The sequence below is a fragment of the Pseudopipra pipra genome, chromosome 13 (genome assembly GCF_036250125.1).
Source record: "Pseudopipra pipra isolate bDixPip1 chromosome 13, bDixPip1.hap1, whole genome shotgun sequence".
Taxonomy (NCBI): Eukaryota; Metazoa; Chordata; class Aves; order Passeriformes; family Pipridae; genus Pseudopipra; species Pseudopipra pipra.
Window position 1 is genome coordinate 11,300,577 of NC_087561.1, and position 23,864 is coordinate 11,324,440.

The window sequence follows — 23,864 nt, forward strand, 5'->3', positions numbered from 1 at the left end:
GAGGCGGTTGCGCATGCGCAGAGCCGCCGCTCCCCATACACCACACCACACCCCCCCAGCTTCCGTTTCCCGGCTTGGCGGAGAAGCGGCGGGAGCGGAGCGGGAAACGGGGAGCGGAGCGGGAAACCGGGAGCGGGAAAGGCGCGCGCGTGCGCACACAGCAGGCCGATCGCAGCGCCCCGGCCGCGCTCCCGCCAATCGGGCGCCGCGCCGGCCCGCGCGCGCCGTGCGTGCGTGCGTCCGCCCGTGCGTGCCGTGCGTGCGTGCGTGCGCTCGGCGGCGGCGGCGGCGGCGCGTCCCGAGCCCCGAGCCCCGAGCCCCGAATGAAGGCGCCGGTCCCGGCGGGCGAGCGGCCCTGAGCGACCCCTCCGCGGGCACGGGCCGTGCCGAGCGGCGCCTCCGCCCGCGCCGCGCCCGCCGCACGGGTGAGTGACCGACCCACCGCCCGCCCGCCCGCCCCGCCGCCGCGCCGCGCGCCCGGGGCAGGCGCGGCGCCCCCGGCCCACCCGCAGCCCCCCGGCCCGCGGCCCTGCCCGCCCGCGGCCGCCGCTCCTCCCCGGGCCTCGGCCGGTCCCTGCGCCTCGCGGAGGGTCGCGGCGGTCGGTACTGCCTCCCCGGGGCTGCCCCCGGTGCCGCCCCCCTGCGCCACCGGTGCCGCTCGCTCCGCCCGCCCCGGCCCGGGCCCCCCCTCCCGGGGGGATCCGCCCCCCCGGGTCTCGCAGCCCCGTTTCCCGATGGTGGCATCGGGAGGGGGGTCGCCCTCCCCGCGCCCCCGGTGCTCCCCCGGCCGGGGGGTGGTCGGGCCCCGGTGGTGCCGGGTGGGCCCGCGGCGGGGTCGCCGGTGCTGCCCCGGGAGGTGCCGTCCTGTCCTGCCCCGTCCGTCCTCCGAGGAGTCGGCGGAGGTGCCGCTATCGGCCCATCTCCCGCTCCCCGTGGGAGGATGGAAACTTTCCTGGAGATCCCTCGCTGCTCCCTGCCAGATCTCCCTGACCGCGGGCTCTCTCTGTCATCTTTAGTCACCTGCTCTGCTCTCATAGTTTGGGCTTTCGAGGATTTTCCCTCGTTCCCCTGCTTTTACCCCCTCTTTGGTTTTTCTTTTTTTTTATTTTTTTAAGGAAGTCTCATGGATAAATTCCCATTCTTGCTTTTTATAGTGGCTGTAGGATGCTGTGCTAATGTAACTCTTGGATAAAGATTTTTGTGGGGCCTGTGGTTTGGGTTCTCAGCCACAGACCCCTACAGGATACCTCCCCTCTCCCTTGATTCAACCTGCCTTCTCCACAATAAACCCCTCAACAAGGAGTGATTGACCCTGGAAGTGCAAAGCACTTGGAAGTTTATGGAACAGTGACTCCAGCCAGTATCTTGAAAAAAATCAAGGCAAATATTTTCTGTAGCTTTTCCTGAGGAAACCACTTCAGTATCTTCAATGCCATTTTTTATGAAGCTTGTTTAGGTCTCATAGGTTTTCCTTATGTGTCTGAAATTTTCTTCACAGATAGAAATTCTAGTTTTTAGAAATAGTAATTTGGGAATCCTGCAGGTTACACAGCAAATCAAACTACAAGTGCAGTGTGCAGGTCACTGTCCTTTGTAGGAAATACAGGTGGGGCCTAAACTCCTGTAAACAGGCTCTTGAAACATTTTTGGGCAATAAATGGAAATTAGAGTCCAGGTTTCTTTCTGTTCCTCGGTGATGAACAAAGTCTGGAGCATTGAGGGCGTCCTGTGCCTGAGAGTCATTGAACTTGCACTTTTATGTTGGAAAATCTGTTTTCTGGAAGTCAGTAAAACAGCACAGAAGCCACAGGAGGGCTTAAAACCTGCTGCTTTAAAGATAAAATAAAGGTACTGCGAGGCGAAGCACCACACTGAACACTTCAGTGGGCATAGGAAATGTGAATGCAAATGAATCCAAATTTTTAAGTCCAGAATGGCTGAATGAATTTCTTCTTTTGTGGTTCTAGGGTAGATGTAACTTCTCTTTCTTTAAACCAAACCCATGGAAAACTGATCTATATGGAATAATCTGTGTTTTTGTAGCACGTGTGTTCCATTTTGGTGGAGACAGTGCAAAATCTCCCAGTCAGTGATTCCACAGGACATCACTCTCTGTGATCCAGTCTGTAGGACTTTCTCTGACAAAGCCAACAAGCAAGATTATGTCAACAGTAGATTTAATCACCTTTTTTTTTTTTTTTTAATTCTTACTCATTTGTTGGCCTTTTAAACGTGGAACACCGAAACACTGAGCTGTTTTTAAGTTGCATTTTTTTTCTCGTTCCAGTGAAATGTAGCTTGATACTTGGCAAACTGGATTAGTTGCTTCTGAGTGATTTAACCTGAGAGATGAACAGAATTGAGTGTTTGCATTCAGAATTTTGTGGCTGTAGCTGCGTAACTTGGTTCATCTTTCTTAGAATTCTTTTTTAAATGGGCAGGATGAGAAGTGAATTTTGACACAAAGAGATGTGATCCCAGGGTAGCGTTTTCTCACATTTATGAGAAAACAGGTATAATTTAGGGAGAGGTCTACAGGTATTTCTCATGCTCAGTTTTTTTTCTGCAGCCTTTAGAAATGTATAAATAGTGTAAATACTCAATGGTACAGAAAAAAATAAATGCAAAGAATGCAGGGTTGGAAAGAAAACTTTTAGATATCCTTGTAAAATGCTTTCAGAGTAATTTAATCTGATGGTGAAAAGAATGTGAATTTCCTTTTTGGCATACCCTGATGCTTCTTGGTGTGTTTGAGTTTTGAATGATTTTTCAAGTGTTAAATTATTTATAATTGAAAAGTATTTCCAAACGTGTATTTTTTTTTTTTTTAACATCAGCATCCATGCATCAGGTAAAGATTGGCATTATTTTTAACTTCACCATGAGCATTAAAAAAGTAAAACTATGCAGAAGTACTTGAAGAAGTCAGGTTGTGTCAGGTTCTAGTGCTGCTGCAGTGCCTGTTGGTGCACTGGGAGGTGTAGAGCAGCAGCCGTGAGAAGGTTCTTTATACTCCCTTTCTTGGAAAGTTACTATTCTTACAAATTAAGTATGATGAGAGCCACTTAATAAATTTTTGTGTGTTCTATAGATTATATTCATTTTCTAAAATACCGCTTGTTAAATTGAAGGGTAGCTTTCTTTAAGTAGTCATTCTTATTTCTGAAAGTCAGTAGACCCTGTGCACGTGTTCGAGGAAATTCCTCATCTTCCTTTTAAGAACTACTATCATTGCTGTCAATATTTTGATAATATAGTCTGAATATAAAAGGAAACAGGTAGACCCCAATGACTCTATTTGTGGATACCACACTATTTATACCAAAGCAGAACTTGTTGCATTTTACATGGTTTTCTTGGTATATTTCTAGTGCATCCCTGTGTGATTCATATTGAGCTATTGAATGTGAGCTGTAAACAAGAAGTCCTTTTGACATTATTTCCTACTTGTCTTTTGTAGGTCTTTTTCTGTTCCCAAGTATTATATAAGTTTAAAAAATTACACAAAGTTTTACTATTGTTTTTTATCTATGTATCTATCTACCTCTGTCCTTCAGGACCCATTTCTTCTTTCTCCTCAGAAGGGATTACAGAATGGTCTTGTTTTATTTTTTCTTCGGAAGAATATAGTATAGTAATTCTTTTGTGCTTAACACTTAAGGACTCTCTATTGCCACTGCAAAAGGGTGTGACTAGTTTATCCAGATTGGCACCTTTTTTGTGCAAATCAGCAAGATCTGAAATCTTTGCATTCTTCCCCCAGTGTGCGTCACTGGCCGGTGAAGGGCTCTGCAGTTGGAAACAGAAAGCAAATGAAGCTGTTGGGAAAGCAGAGGCAGTGGGGACAGGACAGGCACCTTTTGATGCAGGAGATCTGCAGTAAATATTGCGAGGCCAACAATTAAAACTCAGTGTGTGAAAATCTGTTGAAGCACAAGAGTGAGAACGTAGCAGGAGTGTCTGTCAGCAGTGGGACACGGCGGAAACTTAATGACGCTCCTCTGCTTTCAGTTAGAGGAGGAGTGAGTGATACCAGCATTATGAGCTTCTGACAGCACCGGGGAGCACCAGCTCTGCCCATGCAAATTCCAGAGACCAGTCCTGCATTTTCATGCAGATCTGTGCCATTGTAGCCCAGTCCAGATGTTTGTTCTTATGGCTGGATTTTATTTTTTTTTCCCGACAGAAATATCAAACCATACAGTGGCTTTTCTTACTTAGCTGAGTCTAATGAAGACAAAGGCTGAGGAGGATTTTATTGGAGTTGTGGCCAATTCTGATAGTAAGGCTCAAATCTCCAAAGTAAAAGTCTATTTGAAGAACACAATATTTTATTTCTTGGGAGATATAGAAGCACATGAACACAAACTTCCTAATACTGGGCCAAGAAACTTCTTAATACTGGGCCAAGCAGCTCATGCACTCGTTGGGTATTTTCACTTTTGAATGTGCAGTGTCTGCCTGATTTGGGCATTGGGACCTCAGGGTTGTATTTTAAAACATATTGTTGGTAGCACATGAAAAGTTTGTGATTCATTTTTGAGTTCAATTTTAAGTCACTTTTCTTAGCTGAGAACAGCAGCTCTCATGTGCTCACTGAAACCTGGTGTGGTACTGCCAAACTAACTGTGGGTCATGGAAAGGTTTCCATTGCAGCACCTTACTCATACAGGCTTCTAAAATTTTGTTCCTGATGCTGTTTGAGTGGCCACAACGTATCTCTGATTCTGAAAATGGTAACGTTTTATCGGCTCATCTCCACTCCTTACTCATCTGCCCTGAGACTCTGTGAGCCTTTACACCCAAAACCTGTTCTGAGGCTGTGCTGGACTTGGGGGTTTTTCTTTGCTTCTGTTTTTGAAGCAGTCCAGAGCATGAATTTCATTGCACGCAGAGAAATATATATTTTATATAGAGAGAAATATATTATATATATTTTCTACAAATTCCTTTCCTGTAATAAATAACTATAAAAATGAGTTGCAGTAGCTTTTTTCCATAATGTTTCCCTTGTTGTATTTTCGACTTATTTCTTCTCTTCCCTGTAAGTTTTGTATTGATATCCAAGGTTTTATATTAAAGCTCAAACTTTTTTTTTTTTTTGCCTAAAGAACTGTTTTTTTCTTGCTAATACAATTTCATAAAAATTTGGCAAAATACTACCTCTGAAAGTTGCATATTCATCTGGATATATTGATGTAGCATGAAGGGAAACAACAAATCACTTCCGAGCAATTTAGAAAACTAAGTTAGTTTGTTCACAAGCTGATCGCACTTCTTTTTCCTGTAGCATTGAGAGGATTGCAGTGGCATTGTAAGTGGCATTTAAAATCATGACAAGCTCAGTCGGACAGAAGAAAGTCTCCTCCAGACAAAGGAAGTGTGGGTTCTGTCGGTCGAATAAAGATAACGAATGTGGGCAGTTACTGATGTCGGAGAACCAGAAGGTGGCGGCACATCACAAGTGTATGGTGAGTGACCGGGAGAGGGATGGAGCCGGGGAAATCCGTGGAAAACCCAGCCGCATTGGGATTGGCACACACGGTTAACCACTGCAGTTTGAAATTTTTGTGGGTCTCATACCTATAAATGTTCTCTGTGACTTGCACCCTTAAAAATAGAAGTTCTGTCTTTGCCGTTTTAGCTCTTCTCGTCTGCACTGGTTTCCTCACACACTGATAATGAGAGTCTTGGTGGATTCTCTATTGAAGATATTCAGAAAGAAATAAAGAGAGGCACTAAACTGGTAAGTGTTTTTGGCCCTTGAAAATGGAAGGTAATATCTTCATACCTTCCTTAAAGTTTGCAATGAAGTTGTTAAGTGTATTAGGTCTGTGTGTTTATTTTTTAAAAGTGCTACCTTTGTGTGAGCTCTAAAACAGCTTACAGAAGATGTTGAAATGAAATTGGTCTCAGATTTACGAACAGACATGATTATCCTTACATTGAAATGAAATCTAAATGGCAGTTTACCAACCTTTCAAGTGTCTTTAGGAAAGGATAAAAAAGGACTTTGTTTATTTCGGTCAAGTTCTGCTCTCATGTAAACAGGTTGTTCTAAGAATTGTAGCTTAGTCATGTAATTATTAAAAAATACATATTTCATCCATTGCTTCTTTGATTTGAATTTTTTCCAGTGCATGGAACCTTATTTGCTGTAGTGAACTGAAGCATAGAGAAATAGCTGTTCACAAGTCATTCATGTTGTGATTAGGAATTTCCAAAGAATGTGGTAGTACAGATCATAAAGAAACTTCTTCATTCTTCAGTCTCTTAAAGGTTTTTCAAAGGTGGTTTCTTTTTCTGTCTGTGGTGGTTTCTGTCTGTTTTGCTTCTGAATCTCTTTATGTTCCTTCTCTGATGCAACAGCTGGATAGATCACTGGAGCTCGATAGCTGTATGAACCAGGCACTGTGTTCAGCTTTTTGCAGAAAACCTGGATCTAGTTAAATCTAGTACATTCACAGTCCTGAGATGTTTCCTATTTGGAGAAAACGTAAAGATAATTTTAGTTCCTAGGTACCTTATCTCTGTCTGTGGCTGTCAGAAAGCTGCAGCTCTGAATCACTCCCTGGAGGAGCTTGTCTTTATTGACATTGTGGAGGAAGCTCAAAGGTAAATATTTTTAGTAGCCCAAATGCCCCCTCTCAGGTCTACTTCTGATCTAACCTGGTCTTTTATGGGGGAACACATTTGGCAAAAATATCTTAGTGAACTGTGTTAAATAAGTATATTGATAGCTTGGACTGAATTTGTCTTCTGACAGAATTTCCATGGTCACCCTCCTTCAGGAGGTGCTGCTGGCCAGGTGTGGAAATGGAGACCTGTTCATCATCAGTGACAGTGACTGACACGTGGAGCCCTTCTGAGGGTGGTCTAGATCTGTCTGAGAAAGGGTTGTAGGTTCTATCCTTAATAAGGCAGTTATAATAACTTAGGAAGTGTGAATTTTTGGGGTTTACAAGGCACTAATATCTTCATTATTTATGGTACCTGTGCATAAGAGGATTTTTTTTTAAACAATGGACTTGTTTTGCAGCTTATTAAATTTCACACGTACCTGATACAACTTGGAAATTAATGACAGTGACCGTTTGAACAGCACAACTTGTACCAATGGAATAAATGCTTTATTACTGTCAGGAAACATAGACCAGTAAAGGACTATAAAAATTTCTGTTTTGTTCATACAGATACATCGTGGTATTCACAAAAAAAATATTTATTTTAGTCACTTCTGGCTTTCAAAAAACCGAGATACTGACTAAAACTGATTGGATGGATATAATTTCAGCCTAGGTTTTTATAAAGGACTTTGATCAGCAATTATTATGTGTTAAACCATAATGTATAACAGATTTATGCAATAAAAAACCCATACAAATTAGAGAACAACTAAGGAACAGTATATAACTGTACCATTTCAGAGCTTGCAGAGGAGTAAATGGAGATGATCCAAGGCTTTGACATTTTTACTGTTCAGTTGACTTTGTTAAAATTGAAAAGCAGGCTGGTGGTATATTTGGTAACTTTGGTGGTATTTTTTTGGGGCATATTTGAGACTAACGAGAAGAACTTGACTGAGCGAGTGCTGTGGACAGAAAATGTAACTGCAAAGATATATGTAGCAGGTATCTTACATTGCTCACTTAGGCTTTATTGGAATGAATTGTAACCTTCCGGGGGCATGTGCAACATGCAGGATACAAAGGAAAAGCTCCAGTTGTCTTGGGAGGTGAATTTAATGGAAACTTTGGACGTTTTGAGGCAATATTACCTCACTAAAAAATAATGCAGAGAAAAATACTGTGATGCTGTCAATGACTTCCTTACCTATCACAGTAGAAGAAGCATGAGCAATTGTACCAGGACCAGGATAGCTGGTGTATCCTAAGCAATGATGTGTTCTAATATGAGAAAAATTAATTATTTGGAAAGAAGAGTCAAGCATCAGACTCACTTTTAATCTTCTCTGCAATACAAATAGCAAAAATTAGGCTAATGAAAATAAATTCATTGTATTTGACAAATATTTTGCCAAATTCAGTGTTTTGGAAAGGGCTTAAGGAAATAACTATAGAAAAAAAGGGTAAAGTTAGCTGCTGATGCTGAGGTAAGTTTGCAGGTCATCAGTATTTCTGACTGCAGGATTCACTGCCAAATGGTGTCTTTTTTTTTTTTTCTCCTACCTTCGTAATGTAATTCAGAATTCAACAAGTACAGTTTATGATTTTAAATTTTCTGAAATGGTTGGTACAAACAGCTAATCCTTGGGAGGAGGATACTCAGGTGAATAGATGCGTCATGTTCATCAGGCACATTCCACAAAAACAGATTACTTATTTTCTTCATTGAATTGATAATCAGCATATGACGTATATTGTACTGCTGCATAATTGCAACAGATTTCTTGATTTTAAAATAAATTATGAGAAACACTTGAGAGCAGGAAGAGTAATGTTAAGTGGGTAAGTCCATTTGTTTTGTCACCAGGGGTGGTGATGGTATTATTTTTGAACTCCGAAGTACTAAACCAACAGTAACATGAATTGTGCTTCATTTTCTTTCCAGATGTGCTCTTTATGCCACTGTCCCGGAGCAACCATTGGCTGTGATGTGAAAACGTGTCACAAGACATATCACTACTACTGTGCTTTGCATGATAAGGCTCAGATAAGAGAGAAACCTTCACAAGGCATTTACATGTAACTATTATTTATTTGTTATGTCTGATTTTGTATTTGTAATTTTACAGTCTTTGTTTAAAAACAAACAAACAACAAAGCAAAACAACCCACTTTGGAATCTAAACAAAACTGTTGCAAAAATTTCTAATGATCGTGGCATTCAAAACAGTGATGTGCTAGAAAAGCATATTTTCACTGCAAGATTTGTATATCAGTGAGTTTTACAAGTGGGAGAAAAATGTACTGGCATTTAAATTTAAAAGATGAGTAAATAATCTGTGAATCGTGACTGACTTGACAGTTTTCAACTACTTTGTTTATAGGATTTTATGTCGAAAACACAAGAAAACTACGCATAACTCTGAAGGTAAAATTATTCAATATAAATTTTTCCCATTGTAGAAAGATATTTGGTTAAATTTAATTTTTCTGGAGAATATAAATGTTTTCAGTAAAAATTAGAACTACATTTTTTTGAGAAACAGTGAGTTTGGAAGCCCATCTGATTTCTGTATTTTCTCTAAAAACTAGTAGTTGAGGTTGGAGAAAAACCAAACCTGTAAATTTTAGGATGTTCAAAAGATATGATGGTCCATAAAAAGGAAGTTTGGGTAGAAGTTATTCATTCCTTTCTGGGAAGAAGCTGGCTTATATTTATAGTTAAATATTCACAATACTACCATCTGAAATATTTTATCAGGTAACAGCTGATTTTTGTTATTGCTAGTGTTCCTAAATATTTACTATTTTTTTAACTATTAAATAGAGTTTAACTCTTTAAATAAGAAGGACCCAATAGTAAATGAAAAGGCCTGTGATCAGTTCACTTACAGATGTATTTCGGAGTCATTTTGATAAAAAAGGTTGTATGGATGCATTCATAAAAGCTGTGGATCTTTGCAGAGAAGAGTAGTGAAATGCCACAAATGTAGATAAATGTGTGGTCTATTAAAATTCCAATCTAGTTGTGCTACTGTGTATTTATTAAGGTATTTTTCCTTTTTTCTGCTGTATGTGAGTTTGGGTAAGAGAACAGTTGGTGGTTTACTTCTTACATTGCTTTTGCTTGAAATGTCATCAGACTTAACTAATGAGGAGTACATGACTGTTTAGTGAACATGAAATTTTATGAATTACTTCAGTCTCTGTGCCAAATGTATTTTTAAGGTAATTTACTGCTTTTTATGCTATGGGTAGTAGATCTATTAATGGTAAGGTTTGGATGCTACTTCAGTGTTCAGAAAGATACTGAAAGCAGTAGAAAATCGCAAATTAAAATTAATTTCTTTTTTTTAGTCTACTTATATAATTATTATCATGTGCTTTGTATATAAACCTCTCTTGATTTTGTTATTACTAGGTTAAAACAAGAAAAATAATATATGTGTTTTATTAGTTCTCCAAAGAGATGGGACCATGTTATCTTGTAGTTTGTGACTTCGTTTCTTTGTTCTGGGGGTTGTTTTGTGTGTTAGCAGAAACAGGATATGAAAAACATATGAGTCCAAAGAGATTAATCTCTTTAACTGATATTTAAATGTAATCTTTTATACTTACTCTGTTTTTGATGTGTATTGAAAAATGCCTCCAATTCTGCATGGAGCCCAAAGCCAATGGATGAATTTTTCTGCTTGGAATTCCTTGCAGGATCTGAACTTGTGCTTTCCTTCAAGAATTTTCAGATACCATTATGTCCAGTTTTATCATGTCATTTTCTAACAGCAAAGGCTTTTAAATTTTATATGGATATTTTGTCTGGGATGACCTGGGAAAAATTACTAGAGGCATAGTGGCTTTTCTTTCTTAAATGTTGATGATGGCAGTTTATTAAAATGTTAAAATAAACTCATCCCAAGAGACTCGAATTGAAGGTAGGAGAGGAGGAATAAACAACATCACTCAGAAAAACTGAGGATGAAGAACCCAATAGTATCTTATTTAGCATTTAACTTTGCACATTTTTTTCTTTAAAATATTTAGTTCTGTTATGCTTTGCACTTTTAGAAATAAGTTTAGCTATACTTCACGTTTTTGTTTTGTTTTTTATTTAGTATTTGACTGAAATTCCAGCCAGTGCTCTTTCCCAAAGAATATGTTCTGGTTTTAGTCTATACATTTTATGATAAACTATACCCATAAAATAGTTATTATTTATGGTTATGGATTTGATAATGCCAGAAGCTGGGGCTTTTTTATGATAAACCTCCTTTAAATCAAAGAAAGTAGAAATACATATTGCATCTGCTGATACAATGCTAGAAGTTATTTCCATAGCAATGGTATTTTGGTACGTTGAAAACTAATTACCTTTAGCAGACAGAAAAATACAGAGTGGTTTTCAGAATTTCAGAAGGGACTTCAGGGATTTTGTTTCTTAATATTTAAATGCTGAAGTTTGCTCAGTGAAATGACAACTGGAAGGTGTTGGATGGTGAGATTAAGCTTTCTGTATGTATTTTGTTTGTTTCTTGATGAAAATGTGAATGTCAAGGAGGCATTTAAATGTGAAAGAATGGTGGTGTGTGAAACCAGAAAGAACTTGGCAGAGAAGAGTGACTAGAGTAGGCAGGGAAACTAGATTCTAATGTAATGGCTTTTTTTTTTAATCTTGTTTTAGTTTCGTTTTCGTTAATCTTTGCTCTTAGGACTGTTTTCATAACAGAACAGTTAAAGCTCTTCCGTGGTTCTGTCGCTCAGTGTAGGTGCACAGAGGCCCTGGAACTATCAGTCCTTTTTAATGGAAACTTACTGCTCCTGCTCTGGGGTGCAGTGTGGTTGGGGTTTTTTATTGTTATTATTTTGTTGGGGTTTCTTTTTCCTTGGTCAGTTTAGAGTGTCTCTGGGTTCTTATTCTTTGTTCTCTGTATCCAGATTGAATTGTTGCAGTCCAAGCATTTTTATTATGTCACTTATGTTAGTGGATGTTCTAAGAGTTTTTAGGAGTGTTTGGTTTGGTGCAGCCCAGAGCAGTTTATTTTCTGTAGGCAGCACTGCTGCATAGCAGGGAGATTTTTCTCTCACTTCCCCTCCCTTCCCTAGCAAATAGATGCTTTGGGTTCATACTTGTTTGAGATCTGCCTTGTGTACTAAAATCTAGTTTAAAAAGACTATCTGTTAACCATTTAATAACAGTTAAAGAAAATTCCTGGAGGCTGCATGGAAATGTAGTTGAAGGACCTATGTTGGAATTAAGTTACCCACTAAAACCTAAGAAAAAAGACCTCTTAGATGTTATTCATTGGTGTCATGAAATTCAAATGGGGTGAGGATTTATCAGACTTGGTATCTACTCATCAAGACAAAATTAATGAGTGATGGGAGTTAATTTTCCCTTAATCGAGAGGAGTTGCTGAATTACCTTCTGCTTTTGTTGAATATAAAAATGTGAAACGTGGCAGCAGAGTATTGTGCTCTTAAATTAAATTCATTGTCTTTTTCAGGAGATTGTTGGGTTTTTCTGATTTATCTGTATGGCCTGACCTTCAGGTGACATAACATAGGAAAATTGTATTTCTCTTACATTTCCTTTGTGTGTTTCAGAGTGATTCTTTTGTGCTGTGTTTCCATGAACTGGAAAAAGGACATTTAGATTTTTGCCTTGCTGTTTAGAAATCTAACAGTATAACTTTTCCTGAACTTGAGATAGTACCTTAATTCATAATTTTAGGCAAGCTATCTAAGTTTTTAGTACCTAATAGATTACACGGGTTGGTGCCAGTGCTTTCAAAAGATCACAGCTAACTATTAGTTGAATTGCTGTTCAGTTTGATACAATTGCATTTATTCTTTTTGAAGAATAGAGTATTGTTGAACGAAGGTTTTGGAACTGTTTGTTGGAATTTATTCCAATGTACTGGAAATAATTGTTGAAAAATGAAAGAACTGGTCTCTCTTATTTCCCTGCAGGTGGGGTTGCCCTGGCCCATGTGTTGAATTTAAAACAAATTCAGCTGATCAGGAATAGCTTGATATAAGCTAAGATAAGAATGTAATTTGATTCTTATGGTAAAACAAAGACTAACAAAGACAGCCATGTGACTTCTGCTCATAACATTTAAAGCAGATGCTTGAGAACTGTGGGGTCAGAAAATAAAATGTCCATAATTCCTGTTGTAGCTGTGCTCAAAGCCTCAGAGAATGATGTTTCCACAATGGAAATAAGGACATTCCCTGTCTCAGCATCCCTTTCATGTTATTCTAATGATCAAACATGGAATCTGTGCTTCTCATACTGCTCAGTAAGTTTGAGTCAGGGTAATATTTCTCTGTCAGACCTATTTAGAGGCATTGCAATCTGTAGTGAACTGAGCACTTTTTCAAAGCACTGTGTAAGCCAGAGTTTGGCAGGTAAAACATCTGAAACCTTTTGGCATTACAGTTTGGTAACATTCTGATTCATCTCTGGATTCTTAAAGCAGTGTTTGTTCCCTGTTGCATTTTCTGTAGCACTGGTCCCAGCATAAGCTTTCCTCACATTAATGCAGTCGGGTGTAACAGTTTCTGTAACGTTGCAGTTTGGAGTCATTTCATTTCTCCTGATGGATGGTGACATATCCTTCCCTGGCTCTGCTCATTGTCTGTCTTCTGGAGAATGCTCTGGATGTGGCATCAAATGTGTATTTGCTGTTCTCACAAAAACACTTGGTCCAGGCAGCAAATCAGTGGTGTCCCATGAGAGACTAACAGAGGTTTGTGCAGAAGCATCACAACTGTGTTTTCTTATGGAAAAACACACAGCTAAAGGAAAAGGAAAGGCATCATCATGTGGTGAATACTTTGTCCTGTCTGAGGAGCTGTCCTGTGGTGTTACAATTCTCCTTCCCAGGTGTTACACAAACAGAGACTTGGTCAGGTACTCACACTGAACAGGTTTATCATACCGGGGGTCAGAAGCTTTGTGATGGTGCAGAAAAGCCAAGTGTATAGTCTGTCTTCAGTCTTTGCCACCATTTGTTTGCTTGAAAAAGCATTTAGATTGTGTTGTTATGAAGGGCTATTTCATTCATTTTCTATGTCAAATGTACTTAAAGAAATAATCTCAAGTACCTCATATAACATAGATACTATTCAGTCAGAAATAATTTTGGACAAGAGTCATCAGTTCCTTGAAGTATTTGGTGCTTTTGGAAAACACCGGCAGAATGTAAGGGGTAATTTAATTTTTTTCCTCTTCACTCTTGCTTTAGTTTAGATACATTTTGTGTAACTTAGTCTTTTTCCATTGAAAAAGAAAATCCAAAAATTATATTCAGCATTTTTATTGTTAATTTCACATCACTTGCTGATAAAAACTTCTATTATTTCATGATCACTTTACTTGATTTTGTATTTGCTTGCAAGGGTTTTTATGCAAATCTCTGGTTCTTATTAATGGTTATAGATGCATTCACATTTTTGGTATTGATTACTGGGCCAATAAAGCTCTCTGGGTTTTTTTGACATTTCTTTTCAATTTAAAATAATTGTGTTGGCACATATAGTTCATTGGGTTTCAGCCATATTTTAAAGAAATCTGACTTTAACATGCTGAAGTAGTTTTTTCTTCATTATATTCCATTTCTCTTCTACAAATCTAATAAGATTGATTTTGTTCCTTGAATTTTTAGTTTCTCTTTTATCCCAAATGCACTGTAAAACTTTAACTACACATATGATTTCAGATTTACATAGCAGCATGTCTAACTAAGCCACTTCCACATTCTATGTTTTGGCTTCTTTTTATGTCCAGTCCGGCTTGCAAATTTTCCCAGTCAGTTTTGTTTATTATCTTCCTCATGTAAACTCGGCCCCCTTTGCTTCTGCCTTGCTTAGTCTGTTGTTAGGTAATGTAGGAGGTGATAGAGCAGTATTTATTGTACTCATCCTCTTTTTATTTGTTCTTTCACAACCTTTAAATCACTTAATTCTTTTATTACTTTTCTTTAACCCGGCTTTTGTAAAGGGGTGATTCCATGTGTATTTCAAGCTGATGCAATATAGATCAGTGATATCTCAAGCTCTTCTCTGCCAAGCCTTATTTTAAACAGCAAAACATCTCGATCCTTTTTCTTTCTAGTCATGATCAAAGGAGAATTTTTAGATTTCTCTCTGAAGCTGAATCTCCCTGTTAACAGTTTATGTAATACAGTGTTTTGCCAGGCTTCTTTCTTTGGTACTTTGTACTGCTCGTGGATTTCTAAAATGCAAACTGGGGGCTCGTTGCTGCTCATCTTTTTTCTCATCTTAATTTACAATATCATATTCTTAAGTGCCTTTTAAAATGTAGATTGTTTTCTCTTGTTTTCTACCCTTACCTCCCCTTCTCAGGCCATATTGTATATTAAGCTCATTTTTTCAGATCTAGCATTTAGGGACTTCAAAGGGAAGCTCATAGGAACCTCCTTTGAAGACTTTAGATAAAGCTATATTGAGAATATTGTGATGATTTTAAAAATCAATGCAGTAGTGGGATATGGGATGGGGGGCAGTTGAAGAATATCTAGGGAATCTCAGGGGATCCAGAGGATGGGTGATACCCGTGATAAAACAACGCCTGGTCAGGGAGGAGTTGAACAACTGTTTGTGTTTTCCTTAGTTCAAGCTGACATGAGAAGTTGGAAACACCCAACCATCAGATGCCAGGGACACAGGGTAAGCTGGCAGTGGGCTTGAGGGGAGGGGTAGGGCACCAACCACGTTGTATAACATAAAGACCATCCAAAGCAGGTGTGTTTGACATCTGGTTACAATCCCTTCCTGGTCTGTTGTGTGAGTGCATAGTGCTATAAAACCCGGAGAAACTGTAATGTTTTGAGGTTTCAGTCTTGTAGGATAGATGTGATAGAGCAGATCCTCCCATTTTGGTGGTGTTAATCTATAGGTCCATGTCACTTGTAGTAGGAGACACAGATCTGCAAGGAATTGTATTTTTAGTGAAGAGGTCGTGTAGCATCTGGATTTCAATGAAGTCTGAACTTTCTGGAAGTCCTAGTTTTGAGCACAGAAGGGGGTTCTCCTTTGAGGAAAGCTGTGCAATCTTGATGTTTTTTTATCTTACACTGAAACCATCTTTTAAAAATACAGCATTTTTACTTTTCAAATCTTAAATATACTAATAATTGTAGACTAAAAACATAGCACTTAAGAACTTATTCTATTTGGAGACTGTGACATTTCTTATAAAAAGGTGTGTTTTGGTTCTGTTTTTTCTGTGGTTTTTTTGTTCTGTTTTTGTAAGTGTGGCTGCTCAGGACATGCTTTAATGCTGTGTAGAAAATAAGGGTGACCTGAAAGGTTGAAAGCATTTTGGCTGACAGAATTGATAAGGAGCTTTGGAAAAATAAGGACTGTTGGTGCATGGACTGCACTTTGCTTTATCCGATACAGTAGGGAAATCCATGGATTTATTTTGGAAGGAATATTTTTAACTTCTTACTTATGTTATTTAAAGGGTGCTGAATTCAATAGTTGTATTTTTGTAAGATTTTTTTTTTCTAGAATAACCATCTATGATTTCTGTACGTGTAAAATAGCAACAGAGATTCACAAATTTAATAATTGCTGGAGAGTTCATATTATGAGGAACAAGATAAAAGAGAATTCTCTTTGAAAGAGGGTTTCAGGTTGCAATAAAATTTGCTATATGCAGTCTGAGAGGTTGATATCTAAATTGCATAATCTTGCTTGGGGAATTTAACAAGTGATTATAGATGAGAAATGTTAGTTAGGCAATTCTGAGAAGAAAATGTAAAATGTATTGTTTCATTAGAATAATCTATGTCATCATGCATTAAATTTTTTCAGAGTAAAATAAATGGTGGTTTTGACATCTAATTAGAAAAGAATCATCTATGTATACTAAACCATAGGGATGTCGTAGACAGACTGATATATTTTAGTAGCAACGTGGGCATATCTGTGTATAGGTGAATAATCTGTCAATCTAAACCAAAATAATTTGCAGTATAGCCTGTTCAGAATTATATATTTCAGTATAAATTTCAGTATAGCCTGTTGTGCTGCATTTGGATTCGTCTTCTTTCCTTCCTTAATAAGTGAGCTGAATCTGTAGCTTTCTCGGGGATTAGCAACAGATTCTAGATTAGTAGACAGAGCTGAACGGGATGTTCTTGTGTGCCAGGCTGGGGCCAGGCCTTCAGTTGTCTTCTGCTCCCAGCTGGTGGCTGTGGAATATGTTCAAGACTTTGACCTCAAACTCTTGTGTGGTTGCTTTGCTGTTACCATGAGATAGAAATGTGATCTGGTTTTTATGTGATAATAGATAAGAAAGACGAGTTCTGGCAAGGCAACATCTCAAAATAAGATGTCCTGTCTGGATACTAAAACCATATGGCAGTGTCCATAAAGTGGATGTTCCAAACCTTATGATTACTGTTTCCTTCTGTTTGGGAGCTCATACTGATATTTGTGGTTTGGATTTTGAGAAGAAAAGTCCTTCAGTGGAGTCCGTACGTGTTTCTCTATAAATAAATCTGCTAAAATATCTTTGCATTTGGAGCAGGGTGGGTGTTACATATTAAAAAAAAAAAAAAAAGAGGATGCTCCTGCAAGCAGGAAAGTGGTTAGTGACTGAATTGAGCTGGTTATTAGATATAGTTATCAGATATAACTTAACTAGATCGTATTGGAAGCAGTCTTAAGCTTCCAGAATTGATCTGTATTATCCATAGAGTCTTGAGTTCTCCAAAGGACAGTCTGCTGGAATGCTGTATTACAGCTCTGTAGCATTCACAGCTGAGCTGACATTTTCAAAGGAACTTGTCAGACCTCTTTGGTACATCTCTTTTAAAAACATACATTCTTATATTCTTAATGGTCTGTAAATTCTTAATCTGGGATGTTGTCAGTGTGGATGGTTTTCTGTAAACTGGCAGCTGCTTTTAGGTGCAGATGTAAAAATATACTGTAACAAAATGAAATTGTAGGTTTGTTTCATGAAGGCAAAATGTGTTTCCATTTTAGAACTTAATGTTATAGCCAAATGGGTGAATTTTTTTTTCTTGAGTCAGCAGGCATCAATTAATAAAGCAAGGACAGTGGTGTTTGGGTACACTGGCATAATATCAAGAGCGATTTACATTGGGGTATGGATCTTAATAAATTAAAAACTTATCTTGAGGGTGAAAACATTTTCTGGTTGCAGTCTCATTTAAACAGTCTTATTTTCAGTAGAGGTGAACATATATATCTGAGGACACATTTTGAGTCTGAAAGTAGAAACTGTAAGAAATGCTAAACCTTCATGTATTATGTTATAAAGATGCAAAACTGAGTTGTTACAAAGAAATAAATCATGTTTTCAGGATCTGCAGTTGCATGTTTGTAATGCAGAAAATACAGGTTATGTTTTTTCTTGCCTAATTTTGGTGGGTTGTGGGTTTTTTTGGTTTGGTTTGGGTTTTTTTGCCTTGATTTGTTTTGTGTAAAATTTTTAAGAATCCTATTTGATGATGTTTTCTGACTTCTAAAGCAGATTTAGAAGAAAGTATCAATGAACACGAGTTGGAGCCTTCACCTCCCAAAGGAAAAAGGAGGGGTCGTAAGGGAAAGCCAAGGAAAACAAATTTAAAAGGGCAATCAGAAGACACTAGATCTACGTCCTCACATGGCACAGATGAAATAGAAAGCAGTTCCTATGTAAGCAGTAAATATGCTAAACTTCTTAGAAGACAGAATTGCATATTTCTTCTCTGCAAATTTAATTTTTATTAAAATTTGCAATTGTCTGAGCCTCCAGCTGGTGGCCACAGGCTTTTGAAATTGCAGCCTTATTTGTAACCCAGCAGTATATTTTAGTAAAATGTTTTTCTTTCAGAGAGACAGGTCTCCCCACAGAAGCAGCCCCAGTGATACAAAACCTAAATGTGGATTCTGTCATGCAGGTGAAGAAGAAAATGAAGCTAGAGGAAAGCTTCATATATTTAATGCCAAAAAGGCTGCAGCACACTATAAGTGCATGGTGAGTAAGTGTTGTTGTTAACCAGTCTATTCTGTGAATTTTGTCTGAATTGCTATTTTAGATTTTAATACAGTACCCTCACATGTAATTATGCTCGAGTATTGTCTGTGTGCTGATGATCTCTTTAAGCACTGAAGTGTTGCAAAGTGAGCAATTCATTTATTTTCACTGCAGGCAATATGGATAAAAGTTGGCTTCATGCTAAGAGATGGAATTAGCTCAGGGAGACTCTTTAGCTTATTAAAAATGCTCCCTTAGCGTCTAAATGCATATAAGTTTTTAAAAAGGAAAACAAAAAACAGTTTTAACTAAAAGAACCCACTCCAAAAATAAAATAACTTTACTCCACAGGCATTCAGACACAATCTGGGAAGAAATTCATTAGTTTTCTGACCTGTGGATTCAGACTATGAGGCTCAAGTAGAGTGGGATATGGAGGTTCTAGAAAACCCTTGATCTTAGATGGTCATGTTTATGGAGCTGTCAGCCTGAATAGAACCTAATTTCAATGAACGTGAGCAGACAGTGCAATCTTTCTTATAACTTGTTGTATGAATGATGTAGGGCTTTGGGTAACAAACCTCAGTGGTTCCTGTTATACCTCAAAATGAATAAATAATACAGGCAATCTGTGGAGTATTAATTGTCTTCCTATCCCCAGGCTCACTAAACAGAGAGCTGGTGTGTGCCAGCAGCCTTGAGTCTTACAGGATTCTTTGCTGCTTTGTGTACCTGAACTTTAGTTTTAAGACAGTTTAGCTGAATATGCCAGGGTGATGATAGAAGGGGTGGTGCTTCTGTGCTCCATTGTCATCCCTCAGGGCTTTCTGATATTGACAGTTATGTTGTCATCAGTGTGTCATGAAGCTCAATTATAAATGTGTCACGGGGAAGGAAATGGAATATTCCTAGGAAGTTGAGTAGTGTAATTGGTAATGTTGCCCATTTATTACTTTGTGTTTTATCCTGTCATTATTGCTTGTCTACTTCTTTGTCTTTTAAAATACATTTCTCCAAGGCAAATTAAAGCAGTCAGGCGCAGATCGGAAGGAATCCTCATCACGCTAATTACTCAGCATGGGCTTTTTCCTACTTTGTTGGTAAAGCACATACTGTCTGAGATCATGGAACAGGATGTTACTCCAGCACAGAAAAAAATTTTCAGCCATGTTGGTGACCTGAAATTATTTTGACTTGCTTGTTTTACAGTTGTTCTCTTCTGGCACTGTCCAGCTGACAACAACTTCACGGGCAGAGTTTGGTGATTTTGATATCAAAACTGTACTTCAAGAAATCAAGAGAGGAAAAAGAATGGTATGTATCTGCAGAATGTGATGAACGTGTTAGTGATTCTGCTAAGGTGTGTGTAACTGTTCCACAAAAGGAAGGAGGCAGTCTTTTCCATCTTCTTATTTATAAAAATATATTTAAATATATTTTTACTTGTGGGATGAGCAACCAGATAGGAATCACCTTAAAATTAGTGGTGTTTGGGCATGTGGTATTTGGGGTTCTTTATTACAATGTACATAGTAATTATTATCATAGAATCATATGATTCATGTTAGCCTTACAGTAATTATAAGAGAGTAACGGCTTTGTACCCGTGTTAATGAAAACACGCCTTGTGAAGCTACAAATAAACTTAGAGAATATGCAGTTCTCGCAGTGAACATATTCTCTAACATACTGGAACCAAAACAGTGTTTCCAGTTGTTTGAGTGTTTTAATAGGAAAACTTATTAAGGTCTTACAGGTGGGGATGTTGGTAAAATGTCACATTGTATTTTATTAAAATTCAGGGTGTTTTTAAAGTGCTAAGAAATTTATGGGGTGTCAGGGAGAAAAACAGCAATGTTACTCCTTGAAAAAGATAATTTAAGACTCTTCATATATGAATATATTAACTTCAGTGGCAATAAAATGATCTTGGAAATGCAAAAACGTGCAATCATGTAGCAATTTTCAGTGCAATGAGCAGGTAAATCTTGCTGTTCATATTTTAATAGATTGGTATTTTATAGTTTCTGGTTTACAATGTCTTTGATTAACTTTTCATTGGAAGGATGATCTGCCAGAGGTATTACTCTGTTTCCAAATGGTAGCCATAAATATGAAGAACACTAAACTGAATACTAAGAGTCAAGGGACTGAGAGGCTGAACAGTGCTGTTCTCTTCTTTCCCCTGCACAGAAATGCACACTCTGCAGCCAGCCTGGTGCTACTATTGGGTGTGAAATCAAAGCCTGCATAAAAACATACCATTACCACTGTGGAGTAGAAGACAAAGCTAAATACATTGAGAATATGTCACGAGGAATTTATAAGTAAGGACCTGTGTAATTCTTGACTCAATGAGTAGGGTTGTAATATGAAAATTGACCTGTAGTATGTTTTCCTCCTTGATTAATCTGTAATTTGTATCAAGAAAATTTATGGCATGATTCCTCCATCTTGATATGTTTGTAGCTTACTTTTGGCCGTTTTTTGGACCCCCTAACTTCCCCTACTTTCTGAAGTGCTGAGTTGACTGCAGCTGAGTTGTCATGCTGTGCCCACGAGAGGGCATTCGTTGAGCAGTGCAGTGGCAGTTCTGGAGAACTAGGATTGATCACAGTTTTATTGGCTGGTCTTGAACCTTGTTTTTGTTCTCAGTTAACTGATGCTTGACTGAAAACCATGAATGACTTAAGACTTAGCAACTGACTTGTAGCACATCTCAAAACTAATTGAGAGGAAAGTCAGGTTTTGATGGATATTTTCAGTGAAAGTCCTCACTGTTTCTTTTATTGTGCCAGACTCTATTGTAAAAACCATAGTGGAAATGATGAAAGAGACGAAGAGGATGAAGAAAGAGAAAGCAAAAGCCGTGGCAAATCAGGCACTGACCATAATGACATTCCTCAGCAGCAGCTCAATGGAAACTAGGTATGGAAGTTACTCCTGACAGATCTGTTACCAAGACTAAAACGCAATATACATTTAATGTAGTTTATTGCAGTGAAGTATTTAAATCTAGTGTATGCAAAGAAGTACTTTTTATTGGCATACTGTAAAAGAATGGGGAGGATTTGTTGTTTTTTAAATCCAGCTGACTTTGTAACAGTGTAAGAAGGGAGGCCCTCATTTCTATTGCTAAATGTAGATGTATTGTCAGAGCTGCTAAATGCTTTTCTGTACGATTTTAAATTTACTATTGTTTTCATCATTTTTTAAACAGGTTCAAGGGACAGAGTTATAGAACTGGGAATGGCTAAGACATCATAACTACTAATTCTTTTAAATTGTTTTCTAAAATCAGAAAAGGGTTAGTAACTTTTTACTACCCGACTCTGTTAGAAATTTCATTGAACTGCCTGAAACGTTCATGTGTGTGAGCCTTCAGTAAGTGGCAGAGTTTTACATGTCAATATTATGTAGTTTGTAGTCTGCAGTGTCTGGAAAAAAAATGAAACACTATATAAATGATATGTAACATGTACAGTGTCAAAAGTTAAGGCAGACATTGAAATGAAGTAAGATCTATATTTCTGGACTGAATAAAAACCTTAAGATTTGGAGTGTGTAAGTTGTTTAGTGGATTCACGCAATGAGGGAAGGTCTTAGCTAGTTTAATTAACAACACGGACAAGTTCGTGGTGGCAACGAGCTGGTACTTTGTGATTTTGCATTTTCTTCCTGCACAAGTTACGGAGGCCGTACCTGGGAAAGCCGCGCTCTGTTTTTGCTTGCGAAGCACAGTAGGAAAGGACTCGGTGTACACGAGGCATGCTTGAACATTTCAGGTTGTTCCTGTTGGGATTGCTCATTCTGCCCGGCGTTGTTCGCGGGAGATTTACTTGAGCAGCTGTTGGTTCTGAGCTGTGAGCTTTAGAACTCATGCCAAAGGGCTGTAGTTCGTTCTTTCCCCAACGACCCACCTCTTTCTGTGTCCTGATTTACAAAGAACACTTCACCAAGTGTGATTAAAACCTTACAAATGTTTGGACTTTGCAGCCCAATCTCTACCATTTCAGAGAGTTACAACTCTTAACTCACTATGGAATTTAGCCACCATATCTGACGTCCATACCTCAGGTGTTCTCTGTTGTGTGGAACACTTCATGTTTTGTCAAGAATATGCATAAAGGTCCCATATTCTGTAAGAAGATTGAGGAAACAACCTTTTTGGCTAGATTGGTATTTATTTTTTAATCTTATGACCACTATATGAGAAACTTTGCGTATCATCCTTATTGTTTTAGTCATTATTTTTCCTTTCTCTGTCAAGTCAACAATCACATCATGGAATTCTACTTGCTAGAATTTGATGTTCCTTTAGGGAATGATCAGATCTAGGCTATACCAAACCTAACAGAACAGTCCTCTGACTGCTTTCAAAACACCTTGTCATTTCTAATGGGTACTGGCTTCTTCAATTGGTCTGGTAAAGCACATCCTCAGACTTAAATAAAACCAAAAAGCTGAATCTAGTCCACATGTTTGTCTGTTACTACCGCATCACCTTATTGTTTGTTTAGGGTTTTGACTTGTTTCACTCTGAACTCCCAACAAAACTTCTGGATTTGAAGGAAGGAAACAAGCAAAAGACACTGATTTGACTATAAACTGCTACAGTTCTTCTGTGATTGGTATTGCAAAAACAGTTTATTTGTAACATGAGTTTCTGTAGCATTTTTTACTTGTATTTTTAAAAGATTTAACGTGTGTCATTTGTCTTCTTATGCATTCCCTTAATGTCTTGAGGGACTCAATTACTGTATATTGGAATTTCTAACATTTTACCTGTTAGAATTCAATCAATTATGTTTGCTTTCCTGGAGAATAATGCCATTTGGAAAGAAATATTGCTGTGTACAGAAAATATTCAGTTACTGCTCTAAACATGATGCCATTGATCATTTTTATTTTGTATTTGTAACTTTCAAAATTAAAAGCGTGACTTGAATTGCAATGACAGATCGATTATTGAAATTGTCTATCAAAGTGTTTTGTTTCTCCTGGAATATGAACATTTTTCAGCCACTCAGAACAGTTTTAGAATGCAAAATAGCATCCTTCAATATTTAAATTACTTCAATTTGTGCCTCGGACATGGCCCTTCCATGGAAAAAAGGCACTTTGTTTGCAGCTACTGTATTTAACTAAGTTTGCATGGGGTAGATCTGCCAGCATACTGACTGTACTTGAGACTGAGCTCTAATTCATTGTGTGTCAGT

At 38.3% G+C, this 23,864-nt stretch overlaps 1 protein-coding gene across 3 annotated transcripts; it reads left to right on the forward strand.

Moving 5' to 3' along the window:
• Window positions 1–213: 213 nt before the first annotated feature.
• PHF6 (PHD finger protein 6) lies at window positions 214–23,302 on the forward strand. 3 transcript variants are annotated; one of them, XM_064670021.1, is made up of 11 exons: window positions 214–425; window positions 5,291–5,471; window positions 5,645–5,746; window positions 8,572–8,705; window positions 9,011–9,054; window positions 18,160–18,323; window positions 18,502–18,645; window positions 19,855–19,959; window positions 20,839–20,972; window positions 21,444–21,573; window positions 21,866–22,205. In XM_064670021.1, the coding sequence occupies exons 2-10, from the start codon at window positions 5,334–5,336 to the stop codon at window positions 21,571–21,573; spliced, it is 1,095 nt and encodes a 364-aa protein (XP_064526091.1). In that variant the 5' UTR covers window positions 214–425; window positions 5,291–5,333; the 3' UTR covers window positions 21,866–22,205. The 3 variants fall into 3 exon arrangements, with proteins under 3 accessions (XP_064526091.1, XP_064526089.1, XP_064526088.1); XM_064670019.1 differs by lacking the exon at window positions 21,866–22,205 and adding an exon at window positions 23,166–23,302 and having other exon boundaries at window positions 268–425; window positions 18,157–18,323; XM_064670018.1 differs by having other exon boundaries at window positions 268–425; window positions 18,157–18,323.
• Window positions 23,303–23,864: the final 562 nt, after the last annotated feature.

What these genes read in the sequence shown, in the direction of transcription:
- PHF6 (XM_064670019.1), top strand. Translation starts at nt 5,334, where the DNA reads ATGACAAGCTCAGTCGGACAGAAGAAAGTCTCCTCCAGACAAAGGAAG. An exon ending in CCTTCACAAGGCATTTACAT is followed by an intron (nt 8,706 to 9,010) that starts GTAACTATTATT and finishes CTTTGTTTATAG; the next exon opens with GATTTTATGTCGAAAACACA. An exon ending in ATGTCACGAGGAATTTATAA is followed by an intron (nt 20,973 to 21,443) that starts GTAAGGACCTGT and finishes TTATTGTGCCAG; the next exon opens with ACTCTATTGTAAAAACCATA.